The sequence below is a fragment of the Bubalus kerabau genome, chromosome 3 (assembly GCF_029407905.1).
Source record: "Bubalus kerabau isolate K-KA32 ecotype Philippines breed swamp buffalo chromosome 3, PCC_UOA_SB_1v2, whole genome shotgun sequence".
Taxonomy (NCBI): domain Eukaryota; kingdom Metazoa; phylum Chordata; class Mammalia; order Artiodactyla; family Bovidae; genus Bubalus; species Bubalus kerabau.
This window is the reverse complement of record NC_073626.1, coordinates 54,906,727-54,924,564: the sequence shown is the minus strand read 5'-3', so window position 1 is coordinate 54,924,564 and position 17,838 is coordinate 54,906,727. Positions and strand designations below refer to the sequence as shown.

The window sequence follows — 17,838 nt, the reverse complement described above, 5'->3', positions numbered from 1 at the left end:
CAAGGGAAATTGTCTGTGTCCTTTGGAGTTTTATGCTTAGTAAGCTTCTGATATGCAGAATATTCTTTGAAGGAAGGACCAGATCCAGTGAGATTATAAATGTGTGCCATATTACCAGAAATTACATCTAAAAGAAACAGTTGACTTTTTATTGTGACAGTCTATACTCACTTAGCACTGTGTTTGAACTCCATTAGAAAATTTTATCTGCTGTTATGGAATAGTAGTACTTTGTTCAGGAGTGTGTCCAGTTTGATGTGAATATATGGGATTAGGTCATCATACAGCCATTGGAATGACTTGCCCTGTTCACTGGTGAATTTAAACACCTGTCTCAGGAAATGGTTGCTTACTGGCTCTGCTGGTCAGATTCCACTGCTGATGCACCTTTACATGGGCGCAGTGGACATGGGCCCAATTCCAACTCTGTTGTGCTCAGAGCCTAGCACCCTTCCTTATACTTTGCTGCTGTTGTTGTTCAGTCATTAAGCTGTGTCCAACTCTTTGCAACCCCACAGACTGTAGCACGTCAGGCTCCTCTGTTCTTTACTGTCTCCCAGAGTATGCTCAGATTTGTGTCTGTTCAGTCAGTGATGCTGTCTAACCATCTCGTCCTCTGCTATTCCCTTCTTAGACTTGGAAGGCAGTTATTGCATTAATGAACTTTTTCTGTGACATTTAAATTAGGTAAAAGTGTTGATGTCTGTGTTCAAACATGGTCACCAGGTTTGTGTTCTTCCATGGCTTTCTCTCCAGGTCAGCTTTGTGAAGGAAGCCATCATGAAGGTGTTGAACTTGGCTCTCATGTTTGCAGAGGGGTGGCAGGCTGGCCTGGGGGCATGGCAGTAAGTATGCAGCTTGTGGAGCTCTGTGCTGTGACCATTTCGGTTTTGCTTTTAGCTGGCTCCATTCTGACAGTCTTGTTTTTTCATCGTGACAACGTATCACATACACTTATAATTATGGAAAGAATTGAAAATTGTCTAATCTAAAGAATAGACAGCATCAAAAATCATGTAGTTAATTTCTGGCTGGTGAAACAGTAAGAAAAATCTGAAGTCTTGATTAGCAGAAGCAATTATCTTTAAATTACATTCCTGTTGTATAGCAGTGTTAGTTGCTCAGTTGTGTCTGACTCTTTGCGACCCCATGGGCTGGAGCCCGCCAGGCTCTTCTGTCCATGGGATTCTCCAGGCAAGAACACTGGAGTGGGTTGTCATTTCCTTCTCCATCCTGTTGTATAGGTTTGCTAAGTTTTTGTTACGGTTGCCTCCAGATATACACAGAAGTGGGGGGCGGGGTGGTGGAGGGGAAGCATAACAGACCCTGGAGTCCATTACTCCACTTCAGCAGATGACAGTGACACCCAGTTTTGTTTTGTGTTTACTGCTCACTCCCACGCACTCAGTTATTTTAAACCAAATTCGGGACATTATGCTAGATTGTCGTCCAAAATCATATTTTAGAGAGCTCTAGAAGAATGATTGTATATTTTACTGTTAGGGTGTTTCTTTTTTTTTTAGAATCTTTTTTTTTTTATTTTATTTTTAAACTTTACATAACTATATTAGTTTTGCCAAATATCAAAAAGGGTGTTTCTTATTCATGCCTATAACATAGAAAGTCAGAGGACACTTGAAAACCCAGGAGCTCTTTCTTCCTATCCAGAATACCATCTTCTACTGTTACCTTGAAAGTGTAGCTCAACAGCTTGTCCTTCTCTTGTTTATAAAATTAATGTTATGCTGCTGGTATTACTTGCCTGAAATAAAAGTGTTAAGTCTGGTTGACTAGACTGTTAAGAGTTAATAGTTTATAGTTAGTTGATATTAGTAAGGAACTGAAAGTTCATTATAGCACTAATCTAAAATCCTAGTTATGACCAACCTAGACAGCATATTAAAAAGCAGAGACATTCCTTTGCCAACAAAAGTCCATCTAGTCAAGGCAATGGTTTTCTGAGTAGTCATGTATGAATGTGAGAGTTGGACTATAAAGAAAGCTGAGCACCAAAGAATTGATGCTTTTGAACTGTGGTGTTGGAAAAGACTCTTGAGAGTCCCTTAGACTGCAAGGAGATCCAAGCAGTCCATCCTAAAGGAAATCAGTCCTGAATATTCATTGGAAGGACTCATGTTGAAGCTGAAATTCCAATACTTTGGCCACCTGATGCAAAGACCTGACTCATTTGAAAAGACCCTGATGCTGGGAAAGACTGAGGGTAGGAGGAAAAGGGGACAACAGAGGATGAGATGGTTGGATGGCATTACGTACTCAATCAACATGGGTTTGACTGGACCCTGGGAGTTGGTGATGGACAGGGAGGCCTGGTGTGCTGCAGTTCATGGGGTCACAAAGAGTCGGACACAATGGAGCGACTGAACTGAACCGAAAATCCTAACCTATAGGGCTTTATCAAAGTGCTCTCAATGAAGAAACTCCGATGGTAGGTTAAATCGCTAATTGCAGAGGTAAAAATAGGAGTCTTACTTGCTTTATTGTTGCTGCTTCCAGTGTGTGAAGGAGACTTCTCCCTCCATGTCACTGTCAGATGGAGGAGAAGGTAATAATACTGCTGTGCACACATGGCTAAAATAGAACTGTTTCTTCAACAAGTAAATTGTAAGAAAAAAACAGGACATAAGGAGGACTTAAGCATATTAACTATCACAGTTTGTGGACATTAATTGATCCTGAGTCACATTTAAAGCAAAAAAGTGAAAAAATGTTAAAGATAGGTATAATTTGAACAGTATTATTTCATGATATTTTTTAAATCATTAAGAATTTTTAAACATGTGGTATTGTGGCTATGGATTTAAAGGAGTCTTTGTGTTTAGTGTGATACTGAAATATTTATGCCTGAAATGCTGTGATGTCAACTTTGCTTCTGAAGATGTGGGGCTGGGGGGAGGTGTGACTGCTGAAGCTGGATGTGGGTGTTTGCTATTGCCCATATTAACAAGTTTTTAGTAATTTTTAAAAATAAACTTTTTATATCTTTAATGTGCTATTTATTTCAAAAGAAGGTATGCTTTTGAAAAGTAAAAATATAGAATTGTGCAGTAGAAAAGGGAGAGACTTCTGTGGGAGTCCAGTGGTTAAGACTCCACTACAGGGGGGCCAGGTTCAATCCCATGTCAGGGAACTAAGATCTCCTAAGCCGTGTGGCCAAAAAAGGGGACTGTCCCCAGTGACCCTCACTCTGGAACTCAGCAGCGTGCTGGAGCAGCAGTTTTGTGTCCTAATGACACTGCCCTTCAGACTCTTTGAAAGTTTGGCAGATTTTATATTTTATTTTAGAATCTTTAGACTTAGGAATCTAAATAAATTAAACTGAAGCACATTTGTAATTACTCCAAAGGTATTTTATAGCCTGCTTAGTAACTCCTTATATGCTTACTTAAATTGAAATTTACTCTTTCCTAGGATGGAATCTATAGAGAAAATGGAGTCTGATTTTAAAAACTGCCATATGTTTCTTGTAACCATTTTAAACAAAGCTGTCTGTAGAGGATCCTTTCCCCATTGTGAGTATTACATTAAAATATTATTGCTTTTATATTTTCCGGTAACTCAGTCTGTTACTGTTTTGTTACTGATCTCATGAAGATTTAGAATTTTTCACTACTTCAAACCTGGAAAGTCCCTCAGCAGTTGATTTCCAAGTAAGTGGGGTGAGTGAAGCAGATGTAAAATATTGAGACTGAAGATACTGCTTTCTAGTATATCATGTGTAACACCAATGGATTTCTAAAACCATAAGTAAACCAGATGGCAAAATAGGTTTCAGTCACATTTCACTATCATGCATAGCTTTTGTAACTATTCCTTTCAAAAAATAGGGTTTGGAGGTCGGTTTGCTTTGTGTTTTTTTGTTTGTTTTTTTAAGCAATTTTAAAACTCCCAAGGCTGACTCTTAAACAAAGAAATGCAAGCCTGACAGTTCAAAACAGCAGGAAGCAAACAGGTCTGTGTGGCGAGTCACAGGGAGAAAAGAGCTGTATGTTTATAGACACAAAGGACAAAGTAGTATTTCTTGCACAGCTTTTTTGGGAAAAGTATGCTGGGCTAGTTTTTTCCTTATTTCTGTATATTCAGATTGTGGTATGCTCATTAAGAGTAGGTGAACATTTTTAAAAACACTATTAGAGTAACCAGACCGAACACTGGGAATAAACAAAAACATATCATCAAAAAGTTGTTAATGCAAAGACATCTAAGTAAATTAAGTTCTGGTATGAGATGAACCTTTCAGTGCTAACCTGCTATACCACAGAGCAGGTAGGTGGGACAGTGACTGACCAGAGGCACATAGACTTTGCCAGAGTAGAGAAACCCATTGTTGGTGTAGCAGACTGGAATCCGAGATGCCCCCACAGAGAGCCAGTCTTCCCCACTCCCAGCTTACCCTGTACATAGTGATGTGGAAGCTGGGGGCCAGCAGGGCTGGAAGACAGTTCTAATCTCATGGATCCCTAATTTCCTGTGTTGAGTTGACTCTTCTACAATGAAGAGGCTTTCATCTGTTATGCAGGTATATAAAAACTAAAGTTGTAAACCCCTACTGCCACCTCCCAGCCTCCCCCATTTATACCCTTGGCCCAAAAAAAGTATTGAGTTAAAAATGTGTTGAAACAGATTCCATTCATAGCTTAGAACATGGTGTTTTGTTATGAAGTGAGTCCAGGTTTTGATATTTCAAAAAATTTGATTTGTTCAGTGTAAAACCCAGACTTTGTTTTGTTTTGTTTTCAAAACTATAATGTTATGAAATAGAAGTAAATCATAGCTTTTCAATTTGCATTTAATAAATGAAGATTATTGTCTTTAGTATATGTTATTTAGTATTTTCATTAAAAATAGAAAATGTCTAATACTTTTTGAGACATTGGTTAAAGCTTATTCAGCCATTGTCATTTAAATCTATCTTGTTAACCTATTTTTATTCTTCCCACAGTGGAATCTCTAGCACTATCACTCATGGCTGGCATGGAACAAAGTTAAATATCTTCAGTGTAGTAAATACCTCAGATTCAATCTTTATACATATACATTTCCACCATATGGAGCTAAGAAATGGGACTCTTATTTTGGTTTATTTTTAAACTGTTGTCTACTGTCCAAACAAGTGAGTTTTATGTGTGTTCTCTTGGGATTATTGGTTGGTATATAGATTTATGTGTATAAAACTTTATCAATGCAAAGTGAATACAGTCTGTTTACACTTATATTTCCTACTGTAAGCAATAGCTTTATGGTATTGGTACCTTTAAATGTAAAATATATCATTTTTGAAAATGTAATTAATATTAAAAATAAAGCACTTTATTCCCCTTTTTACTTAGTCACAGAAGTTTTTTATAGTTTTACATACTATCTTCCCTAAAGGTTGTCGTAGATTTGGCGGTCTGAAAAATGTATTTTTATATGCTTGGAAAGTTCCAAGATAGAAAACAACTTCAACCAATGTTAATAAATGTAAAAGCCAGTTGTGGTACAAGAATCCTATTATATGGCCTTTGTGAGCTAACCATAATTGATTAAAACTATATTTACTGTTCAGTGTTCCCACATTTTCTTTGCACAGTTGTATTTCTCTAGCAGTTATGACTCAGCACTATATTTACTACTTATTTTTTGAAAACAGCTATTTTTGGGGCTCCAAAATCACTGCAGATGGTGATTGCAGCCATGAAATTAAAAGATGCTTACTCCTTGGAAGGAAAGTTATGACCAACCTAGATAGCATATTCAAAAGCAGAGACATTACTTTGCCAACAGAGGTTCGTCTAGTCAAGGCTATGGTTTTTCCAGTGGTCATGTATGGATGTGAGAGTTGGACTGTGAAGAAAGCTGAGCACCAAAGAATTGATGCTTTTGAACTGTGGTATTGGAAAAGACTCTTGAGAGTCCTTGGACTGCAAGGAGATCCAACCAGTCCATTCTAAAGGAGATCAGTCCTGGGTGTTCTTTGGAAGGACTGATGCTGAAGCTGAAACTCCAATACTTTGGCCACCTCATGCGAAGATTTGACTCATTGGAAAAGACTCTGACGCTGGGGGGGATTGGGGGCAGGAGGAGAATAGGATGACAGAGGATGAGATGGCTGGATGGCATCACCGACTTTCAATGGACATGAGTTTGAGTGAACTCCAGGAGTTGGTGATGGACAGGGGGGCCTGGCGTGCTGCGATTCACGGGGTCGCAAAGAGTTGGACACGACTAAGCGACTGAACTGAACTGAAGTCCAAATAGCCTCAGAGCTGAGCATCAGGGGCCCCTACCCTGTACACAATTTCAGTCATTTTACAGCATGCAAAGTCAGCTAACCAGACCTCCTGGAAACCAGCCCAGGTCTCAGACTTTACTCTGAAGTCTTGGAAACAGTTTGCTGAGGAGGCCTTCAAATGCCAGCAATGAATAAGTTACTACTTTCAGGTCTCAAGAAAAGACTGCAGTGTAACCTAACAACTGTAAAATGTGAGAAGTATTTCTTAATCTGGTCCTACAAGTCAGAACTGTGGAAACTGATGGAAGCACATGCTCATATAAAGCAGTTACGATGGAGTCAAGGCCCAAACAATGATGGCCTGGCTGTTTTGGTAAAGTTCTTTATGCATAGCAAAAATCATCGTATCAAACATACCAAAACATAACTTCTTTCATAAACTGACTTACATTTATTGTCTGTGTCACTAAACCTGGAATAGAAGATGCATTTATTTATAGGATACTTATGAAATGTTTTCACTTTAAAAAATGAGTATTTAGAATTTGTTGTTGCCACAGACTGGTTTTATACTATATTTGTTCTTTTCTCATGACTTTAGAGTTTCCAAGGAAAGATTAGCAGAGTTTAAATTGAGGGAAGGATAGACTTTACAAACTGTCACCAATTTCTTTGGAAAGTAGCCTCCAAAGTACAGAGTACCCAGTGAAAAGGGAAAGGGAGATGGACTGGCCAGAGAGAAAAGCTGTCCCAGCTGGTTGCCCCGTGTTGGGCTGAGATAATTGGCTTCTGTTCCCCATCTCCATCAGTCAGTAGTTGTGTGACCCTAGGGCAAGCATGATCTCCGCAGCTGAGGCCACCCAAGGAGCAACACTGAAGCTGTCCACTGGAAGTGCATCAGTGCATCAGCTACACTCATCTGGTGATTCTTGAGTTGTGAAAGTTGAAAGTTAATGCTTTGTGTACATTAAACTACCTTCTCCTATATGTGGAGTTTGATGGTATCTCTTTTAATTTTTCTGCTGGTTCTGTTTGGACCTTTAATCTTAACGGTTTTCCAATTGAGCATGTTAGGAGCTTGGAACTCATTATTCATCTTTTGCAGGAACCAGAACCAGGCTAAGGGAACTTCAATTATAATTGATAAATCACTAGAGGCTCGATGTGGATGAAACTCTTAGTTAAAAGACTCCAGGAGACCTGGATATAAGGGATGAGGCACACTTTTGTGAGTTTTAAGACCACTGCCAGTTTCTCACAATGAAGATCAGAGAAAAGTCCTCTTGTGCTTCTGCCATGCAGAAGGGGACAGTGTCCATTTCATAATATGCCCAGAGAATTATAGTCAACTCCAGCCCCTTCTAGCCTTCATGTGTTAACGTGTGTGTGTGTGTGTGTGTGTGTGTGTGTAGGAGCAGAGGGAGGAGACAACCAAGAAGTACTTGTAAAGGTCATAGCACAGGGACACAGACTGACTGCAAGAATAACAGTCGTACTACAAAATGTTTTTCTTCCCCTACACCCAATACTTCATAGCACAGGGGCACAGACTCACTACAAGAATAAGAATCATACTACAGAATGCTTTCCCTCCCCTACACCCAATACCTCTGGCACACCAGTAGGGCTCCTGTGTAACTGAGGAACACAATAAATTACAACTGTGTGCTAAAACCTTAAATTTAGCAATAAATCGAAGGAAACCTGACTACAACGGGACACGAAAATCAGAGCACACGAGGAAGTTTTAGCCTCTGACACCTACAGCTCTAGTAAACAGCAAAAGTCTAGCCGCCACCCAGATAAACCTACACCAAAGGCCTGTTGGACTCATTTCCTTTTACCCAACACATGTCTAGCTTCTATCAAAAAAAAATTTTACACAGCATGCTGAAAAAAACAGTTTGAAGAGAGCAAGTATCTGAATTGGATTCAGAATTGGCAGAGATTAATAGGCTAAGGGCTATTAATCAACTATAATTAATAAGCTAAGGGCTCAGACTTACCTGGTGGTTCAATAGTTAAGAATCCACCTGCCAATGCAGGGAACACATGTTTCATCCCTGGTCTAGGAAGATCCCACAGGCCGCAGGGCAACAAAGTCTGTGCCACAACCCCTGACGCCTGAGCGCTGCAACTAGAGAGTAGACCCAGCTTGCCACAACTAGAGAAGGCCTGTGTACAGCAACAAAGACCCAAGGCAACCAAAACAAAATTTTCAAAATATGCTAAGGGCTCTAACGGGAAAGGTGGATACCACACATAGTTTATAAATAGACTCCTTCAAGGATCACAGCCTTGTCCTGCTGAAGGAACTTGCAAAACTCACTGAGGCTATGTCATGTTGGGCCACCCATCATGGACTGGACATTGGTGAGAGTTCGGACAAAACGTGGTCCCCTAGAGAGGGAATGGCAAACTGCTCCAGTATTCTTGCCTCAAGAACCTGATGAACAGTATGAAAAGGCAGAATGTTATGATGCCAGAAGATGAACTTCCCCAGGTCAGAAGGTGTCAGATATGCTACTAGGAAAAAGTGGAGGGCAATTACTAATAGCTCCAGAAAGAATGAAGAGGCTAGGCCAAAGTGGAAACAATGCTCAGTTGTCAATGTGTCTGTCAGTAAAAAAAAAAGTCCAATGCTGTAAAGAACAGTATTACATAGCAACCTGGAATGTTAGGTCCATGAATGAAAGTAAGTTGGATGTGGTCAAACAGGAGATGGCAAGAGTGAAATCCACATCTTAGGAATTAGTGAACTAAAAAGGACAGGAATGGGCAAACAATTCAGATGACTATTATATCTACTTCTGTGGGCAAGAATCTTAGGAGAAATGGAGTAGCCCTCAGTCAATAAAAGAGTTCAAAATGCAGTGCTTGAGTGCAAGCACTTCTCATAAAAGACAGATTGATCTCAGTTCATTTCCAAGGCAAACTCTTCACAGTAATCCAAGACTATGCCCCAACCACTAATGCTGAAGAAGCTGAAGTTGACCTCTATGAAGACCTACAAGACCTAGAACTAACATCCAAAAAAGGATGTCCTTTCTTGGTGATTGGAATGCAACAGTAGGAACTCAAGGTATACCTGCAGTAACAGGCAAGTTTGGCCTTGGAGTACAAAGTGAAGCAGGGCAAAGTTTAACAAAGTTTTGCCCAGAGGACACACTGGTCATAGCAAACACCTTCTTCCAACAACACTAGAGATGACTCTACACATGGACATCACCAGATGGTCAATACCAAATCAGATTGATTGTATTCTTTGCACCTGAAGATGGAGAAGCTCTATACAGTCAGCAAAAACAAGACCTGGAGCTGACTGTGGCTCAAACCATCAGCTTCTTATTGAAAAATTCAGGTTTAAATTGAAGAAAGTAGGAAAAACCACTAGCCCGTTCATGTATGACCTAAATAAAATTCCTTAGGATTATACAGTGGACTTGATGAATAGACTGAAGGAATGAGATCTGGTATACAGAGTGCCTGAAGTACTATAGGCGGAGGTTTGTAATGTATAGGAGGCAGTGACCAAAACCATTCCAAAGAAAACAAATGCAAAAAGTAAAAATGGCTGTCTGAGGAGGCTTTACAAATAGCTGAGGAAAGAAGTAAAAATCAAGAGAGAAACGGAAAGATATATCCAACTGAATGCAGTTTCAGAGAATAGCAAGGAGAGATAAGGAGGCCATCTTAAATGAAAAATGCAAAGAAATGGAAAACAATAGAATGGGAAAGACTAGAGATCACTTCAAGAAATTGGAGATATCAAGTGAACATGTCATGCAAGGATGGATATGGTAAAGGCAGAGATGGTAAGGAGCCGACAGAAGCAGAAGAGATTAATTAAGAAGAGGTGACAAGAATACACAGCAGAACTATCCAAAAGGTCTTAATGACCTAGGTAACCATGGTGATGTGGTCACTCACCTAGAGCCAGATATTCTGGAGTGTGAAGTCAAGTGGGCCTTAGGAAGCATCACTACAAACAAAGCTAGTTTCCAATCCCAAAGACTGGCAATGCCAAAAAATGTTCAAACTACTGTACAATTGTGCTCATTTAACATGCTAGCAGCATTATGCTAAAAATTCTTCAAGCTAGACTTCAGCAGCACTTCAGTCAAGAACGTCCAGGTGTACCAGCTGCGTTTAGAAAAGGCAGAGATCCAATTTCCAACATTGGCTGTATCATAGAAAAAGCAAGGGAATTCCAGGAAAATACCGACTTCTGCTTCACTGACTATGCTAAAGCCTTCGTGTGGATCACAACAAACTAAATTGTTAAAGAGATGGGAATAGCAGACCACTTTGCCTTCGTGTGTATCACAACAAACTGAAAAATTCTTATAAAGATGAGAATAGCAGACCGCCTCACTGGCTTCCTGAGAAACCTGTATGCATATCAGGTCAGTTTAGTTCAGTCACTCAGTTGTGTCCGACTCTTTGTAACCCCATGGACTGCAGCATGCCAGGCCTCCCTGTCCATCACCAACTCCTCAAACTCATGTCCATTGAATTGGTGATGCCATCCAACTATCTCATCCTCTGTCATCCCCTTCTCCCACCTTCAATCTTTCCCAGCATCAGGGTCATTTCAAATGAGTCAGCTCTTTGCATCAGATGGCCTAAGTATTGGAGTTTCAGCTTCAGCATCAATCCTTCCAATGAATATTCAGGACTGATTTCCTTTAGGATGGACTGGTTGGATCTCTTTGCTGTCCAAGGGACGCTCAAGAGTGTTCTCCAACACCACAGTTCAAAAGCATCAATTCTTCAGCACTCAGCTTTCTTTATAGTCCAGCTTTCACATCCATACATGAGTACTGGAAAAAGCGTAGCCTTGACTAGATGCACCTTGTTGGCAAAGTAATGTCTCTGCTTTTTAATAAGCTGTCTAGGTTGGTCATATCTTTTCTTCCAAGGAGCAAGCGTCTTTTACTTTCAAGGCTGCAGTCACCATCTGCAGTGATTTTGGAGCCCCCCAAAATAAAGTCTGCCACTGTTTCCCCATCCATTTGCCATGAAGTGATGGGACCAGATGCCATGATCTTCATTTTAAGGCAACTTTTTCATTCTCTATTTTCACTTTCATCAAGAGGCTCTTTAGTTCTTCACTTTCTGCCATAAGGGTGGTGTCATCTGTATATCTGAGGTTATTGATATTTCTCCCGGCAATCTTGATTTCAGCTCGTGCTTCATCCAGTCCAGCATTTCTCATGATGTACTCTGCTTATAGGTTAAATAAGCAGGGTGACAATATACAGCGTTGATGTATTCCTTTCCTGATTTGGAACCAGTCTGTTGTTCCATGTCCAGTTCTAACTGTTGCTTCTTGACCTGCATATAGATTTCTCAGGAGGCAGGTTAGGTGGTCTGATAGTCCCATCTCTTGAAGAATTTTCCAGTTTGTTGTGAGCCACACAGTCAAAGGCTTTGGCATAGTCAATAAAGCAGAAGTAGATGTTTTTCTGGAACTCTTTTGCTTTTTTGATGATCTAATAGATGTTGGCAATTTGATCTCTGGTTCCTCTGTCTTTTCTAAATCCAGCTTGAACATCTGGAAGCTCTCAGTTCACATACTGTTGAAGCCTCACTTGGAGAATTTTGAGCATTACTTTGCTAGCTTGTGAGATGACTAAACTTGTCCAGTAGTTTACATTCTTTGGCACTGCCCTTCTTTGGGATTGGAATGAAATCTGACCTTTCCCAGTCCTGTGGCCACTGCTGAGTTTTCCAAATTTGCTGGCATATTGAGTGCAGCACTTTAACTTATATGTTAATATTTGCAGTAGCTCAGCTGGAATTCCATCACCTCCACTAGTTTTGTTCATAGTGATGCTTCCTAAGCCTCACTTGACTTCTGTTCCAAGATGTCTGGCTCTAGGTGAGTGATCACACCATCATGATTATCTGGGTCATTAAGTCTTTTTTGGATAGTTCTGTGTATTCTTGCCACCTTTTCTTAACATCTTTTGCTTCTGTTAGGTCCATACCATTTCTGTCCTTTATTGTGCCCATCTTTGCATAATATGTTCCCTTGGTATCTCTAATTTTCTTGAAGAGATCTCTAGTCTTTCCCATTCTATTGTTTTCCTCTTTTTCTTTGCATTGATCACTGAGGAAGGCTCTCTTATCTCTCCTTGCTATTCTTTGGAACTCTGCATTCAGATGGGTATTTCTTTGCTTTTCTCCTTTGCCGTCTGCTTCTCTTTCCATAGCTGTTTTTAAGGCCTCCTCAGACAACCATTTTGCCTTTTTGCATTTCTTTTTCTTTGGGATGGTCTTGATCCCTGTTTCCTGTACAATGTCACGAACCTCCGTCCATAGTTCTTCAGGCACTCTGTCTATCAGATCTAATCCCTTGAATCTATTTGTCACTTCCACTGTATAATCTTAAGGGATTTGATTTATGTCATACCTGAATGGTCTAGTGATTTTCCTTACTTCAATTTAAGGTTGAATTTGTCAATGAGGAGTTCATGATCTGAGCCATAGTCAGCTCCCAGTCTTTTTTTTTTTTTTTTTTTTTTTTTTTTTTTGCTGACTGTATAGAACTTCTCCATCTTTGGCAAAGAATATAATCAATCTGATTTTGGTGTTGACCATCTGGTGATGTTCACGTGTAGAGTCTTCTCTTGTGTTGTTGGAAGAGGGTCAAGAAGCAACAATTAGAACCAGACATGGAACAATGGACTGTTTCAAAATTGGGAAATGAGTATGACAAGGCTCTATATTGTCACCCTGCTTATTTAACTTATATGCAGAGTACATCATGCAGAATGCCAGGTTGGATGAATCACAAGCTGGAATCAAGATTGCCAAGAGAAATAATTTCAGATATGCATATAATATCACTCTAATGGCAGAAAGCAAAGAGAAACTAGAACTTCTTGATGAGAATGAATGAAGAAAGTGAAAATCTGGCTTCAAACTCAACATTCAGAAAACTAAGATCATGGCATCTGGTTCCATCACTTCATGGCAAATAGAAAGGAAAAAAGTGGAAGCAGTGACAGATTTTCTTTTCTTGGGCTCCAAAATCACTGCAGAGAGTGACTGTAGCCGTGAAATTGAAAGGCACTTGCTCAAATTAAAAAACACTTGCTCCTTAGAAGAAAAGCTATAACAAACCTAGACAGCATATTAAAAAGCAGAGACATCACTTTGCCAAAGGTCTGTATAATCAAATCTATGGTTTTTCCTGTAGTATGTATGTGAGAGTTGGACCATAAAGAAGGCTGAGTGCCAAGGAATTGATGCTTTGAATTGCCATGCTGGAGAAGACTCTTAAGAGTCCCTTGGACAGCAAGGAGATCAAACCAGTCTATCCTAAAGGAAATCAACCTTGAATACTCATTGGAAGGACTGATGCTAAAGCTAAAGATCCAATACTTCGGCCACCTCATGCGAAGAGCCGACTTATTGTCAAAGATGCTGATGCTGGAAAATGTTGAGGTCAGGAGAAGGGAATGACAGAGGATGAGGTGGTTAATAGAGTATCACTGCCTTAATGGACATGAATTTTGCAAATGTCAGGAGATAGTGAAGGACAGGGACGCCTGGCTTGCTGCAGTCCATGGGGTTGCAAAGAGTCAGACACAACTTAGGGAATGAACAACAAAAACAACAAGTAGAGAGATGGAAACTCAGTAAAGACATGGTTATACTGAATATCAACTGGATGAAATGGTCACTTTTAAATTACTTCAGCAGAACACAACTCAAATGTATAGAACATTCACCATGATAGGCCACATTTTGGCCATAAACTATATTTTAACTTTTTAAAAATAGAAATCATCTAAAGTATGCTCTCAGACCACAATGTACATAGGATGAACAATCAGGAGTGACAAGAGGCAGACTTTGTAGTAACTGGACTTGGAGGAGACAGATGTGATTGGTTTGGATAATTCTGTGGACTGGCAGGGAAATGAAACCTGTTAGTTTGAGGACAGGTAGGGTGCTGTGACAGAGAAGGCAATGACACCCCACTCCAGTACTCTTGCCTGGAAAATCCATGGATGGAGGAGCCTGGTAGGCTGTAGTCCATGGGGTCGCTAAGGGTCAGACACGACTGAGCTACTTCACTTTCACTTTTCACTTTCATGCATTGGAGAAGGAAATGGCAATCCACTCCAGTGTTCTTGCCTGGAGAATCCCAGGGATGGGGGAGCCTGGTGGGCTGCTGTCTATGGGGTCGCACAGAGTCAGACACAACTGAAGCAACTTAGCAGCAGCAGGGTGCTGTGAGTTCAGCGGACAGGGGAGCAAGCTTGGTGGGGGTTTATCTAAGGAGCAAGGGAATTCAATTAGGCTTTTCTAAGGTCCATCCTGGAGTGTGAAGTCAGGTGGGCCTTAGGAATAATTATCAGCAGTATAAAAGATGATGGTGTTAATGTGCTGTACTCAATATGTCAGCAAATTTGGAAAACCCAGCAATGGCCACAGGACTACACTATCCATTTACAATAAAAAACTCTCATCAAAGAAGTTAGAGAGGGAATATATCTCAACATAATAAAGACTATAAAGACAAAAATCACAGCCAACATCATACTCAGTGGTGAAAAGTCCAAAGCCTTCAAGGGTGTTCATTCTGTAGCTTCTATTTAACATAGCATTGGAAGGCCTGGCCATAGCAATCAGACAAGAAAAAGAAACAGAAGATATCCAAATTGGAAGGGAGGAAGTAAAATTGTCTCTATTTGTAAATGTTATGATTCTCTATATATATAGAACCCTAAAGTCTCCACCCCAAACTACTGGAATTAATAAATGAATTCAGCAAGTTTTCAGGATACAAGATTAATACACAGAAATCTTACATTTCTGTACATTAATAATAAATATCAGAGTAAGTTTCTTAAATCCCCATTTAAAATCGCAACAACAAGAAAAAACCACCAAGGAATAAACTTAAACAAGGAGCAAAAGACCTGTATACTGAAAACTATAAAACATGGATGAAGGAAACCAAAGATGATTCTAAGAAATGGAAAGAAATCCCATGCTCTTGGGTTGGAAGAATTAATATCACTAAAATGTCCATACTACACAAAGCAATCTACAGATTTAATGCAATCCTTATCAAAATACTCATGAGTTTTCACAGAACTAGAATAATCCTGAAACTTATACAGAATCACACAAAGATCCCAAATTGGCAAAGCAATCCTAAAAAAAAAGAAAACCTGGAGGTATAACCTTCCCAGACTTCAGACTGTAGTACAAAGGGCTACAGTAATCAAAACAGCATGGTAGTGGCACAAAAACGGATCAACAAAACAGAATAGCGAGTCCAGAAATAAACCCATGCGCCTACGGTCAGTTAATCTATGACAAAGGAGGCAAGAATATACAATGGAGAAAAGACAGTCCTCAGCAAATGGTGCTGGAAAAACTGAACAACCACATGTTAAAAATCAGAGTAGAACACTCCTTAATACCATACACAAAAATAAAATGGTTTAAAGACCTAAATGTAAGACCTGAAACCATGAAACTCCTAGAGGAGAACATAGGCAAAATTCTTTGACATAAGTCATAGCAATATTTTCCTGAGCAGTCTAAGACAAGAATAAATAAAAGGAAAAAATAAATAGCACCTAATTAAACTTTAAAATTTTTGCACAGCAAAAGAATCCATTGACAAAGTGAAAAGACAACTGCTGGGTGGGAGAAAATATTTACAAATGCTATGACTCACAAAGGCTTAATATCCACAGTTCATACAACTCGATGTCCAAAAAATAAAAATAAAAAACAATTTAAAAATGGACAGAAGATCTGAATAGTCATTTCTCCAAAGAAGATATACAAATGGTTAACAGGCACATGCAAATATGCTCAATATCATTAATCATTAGAGAAATGCAAATCAAAACCACAACAAGATATCACATCACACCTATCAGAATGTCTATCACCAAGAAGTTTAAATAACAAATGTTGGGGAGGATGTAGAGTAAAGGGAACACTAGTATATTTCCACTACTGGTGAGAATTTTTAATTGGTGCAGCCACTATAGAAAAAAGTATGAAAGTTATTTTAAAAAGTAAAAATAAGGGATTCCTTAGTGATCTGCCCTGGTGGCTCAGAGGTTAAAGCGTCTGCCTGCAATTCGGGAGACCTGTATTCGAACCCTGGGTCCAGAAGATCCCCTGGAGAAGGAAATGGCAACCCACTCCAGTATTCTTGCCTGGAGAATCCCATGGACAGAGGAGCTTGGTGGGCTACAGTCCACAGGGTCACAGAGTTGGACACGATCGAGTGACTTCACTTTCTTTCTTGGTGGTCTAGTAGTTAGGACTCCATGCTTTCACTGCCAAGGAAGTCCTTGGTAAGTGAACAAAGATCCTGCAAGTCATGCAGCATGGCCAAAACAAGCAAAAAACAAAAACAAAAACACAGCAGTCTAAAAATACAACCAACCACCATATGATCCAGCAATTCAACTCCTGGGCATATACTTGGAAAAAACAAAAATGTTAGTACATTCACCCCATTGTTTATAGCAGAACTATATACAATAGCCAAAACATGGAAGAAACCCAAGCATCCATCCACATACACACACAAAACACACACCCCATGGAATATTACTCAGCCATAAAAATGAAACGATGCCATTTGCAGCAACGGAGATGGACTTAGAGAAGACTCTGCTTAGTGAAATAAGTCAGACAAAGACAAATACTGTATAATATTAATTACATGTGGAAACTAAAAATTAATACAAATGAATGCACATTTAAAGCAGAAACAAACTCATAGCTGTAGAGAACAAACTTGTATTTACCAAAGGGGATAGAGAAGAGGAGAGGAACAAGTTAGGGAGGGGTATGGGATTAACTGAAGTGGTTTGCCATTCCCTTCTCCAGTGGACCACATTCTGTCAGATCTCTCCACCATGACCTGCCCATCTTGGGTTGAATACACAGAAGAACTGTACAAAAAAGATCTTCACAATCCAGATAATCACGATGGTATGATCACTGACCTAGAGCCAGACATCCTGCAATGTGAAGTCAAGTGGGCCTTAGAAAGCATCACTACAAACAAAGCTAGTGGAGGTGATGGAATTCCAGTTGAGCTATTCCAAATCCTGAAAGATGATGCTGTGAAAGTGCTGCACTCAATATGCCAGCACATTTGGAAAACTCAGCAGTGGCCACAGGACTGGAAAAGGGCAGTTTTCATTCCAATCCCAAAGAAAGGCAATGCCAAAGAATGTTCAAACTACCGCACAATTGCACTCATCTCACATGCTAGTAAAGTAATGCTCAAAATTCTCCAAGCCAGGCTTCAGCAATATGTGAACCGTGAACTTCCTGATGTTCAAGCTGGTTTTAGAAAACACAGAGGAACCAGAGATCAAATTGCCAACATCCGCTGGATCATGGAAAAAGCAAGAGAGTTCCAGAAAAACATCTATTTCTGCTTTATTGACTATGCCAAAGCCTTTGACTGTGTGGATCACAATAAACTGTGGGAAATTCTGAAAGAGATGGGAATACCAGACCACCTGACCTGCCTCTTGAGAAATTTGTATGCAGGTCAGGAAGCAACAGTTAGAACTGGACATGGAACAACAGACTGGTTC

At 39.8% G+C, this 17,838-nt stretch overlaps 1 protein-coding gene across 3 annotated transcripts in view; it reads left to right on the top strand.

Moving 5' to 3' along the window:
- Positions 1-5,340, top strand: part of TUBGCP5 (tubulin gamma complex component 5) — a 294,174-nt gene extending 288,834 nt beyond the window's left edge. For all 3 annotated transcript variants that reach the window (XM_055571843.1, XM_055571841.1, XM_055571844.1), the window contains 3 exons: positions 757-845; positions 3,430-3,530; positions 4,961-5,340. In XM_055571843.1, coding sequence (XP_055427818.1) covers positions 757-845; positions 3,430-3,530; positions 4,961-5,007 — 237 coding nt within the window. In that variant the 3' untranslated portion in view covers positions 5,008-5,340. The remainder of the gene's footprint in view (positions 1-756; positions 846-3,429; positions 3,531-4,960) is intronic.
- The last annotated feature ends 12,498 nt before the right edge of the window (positions 5,341-17,838 follow it).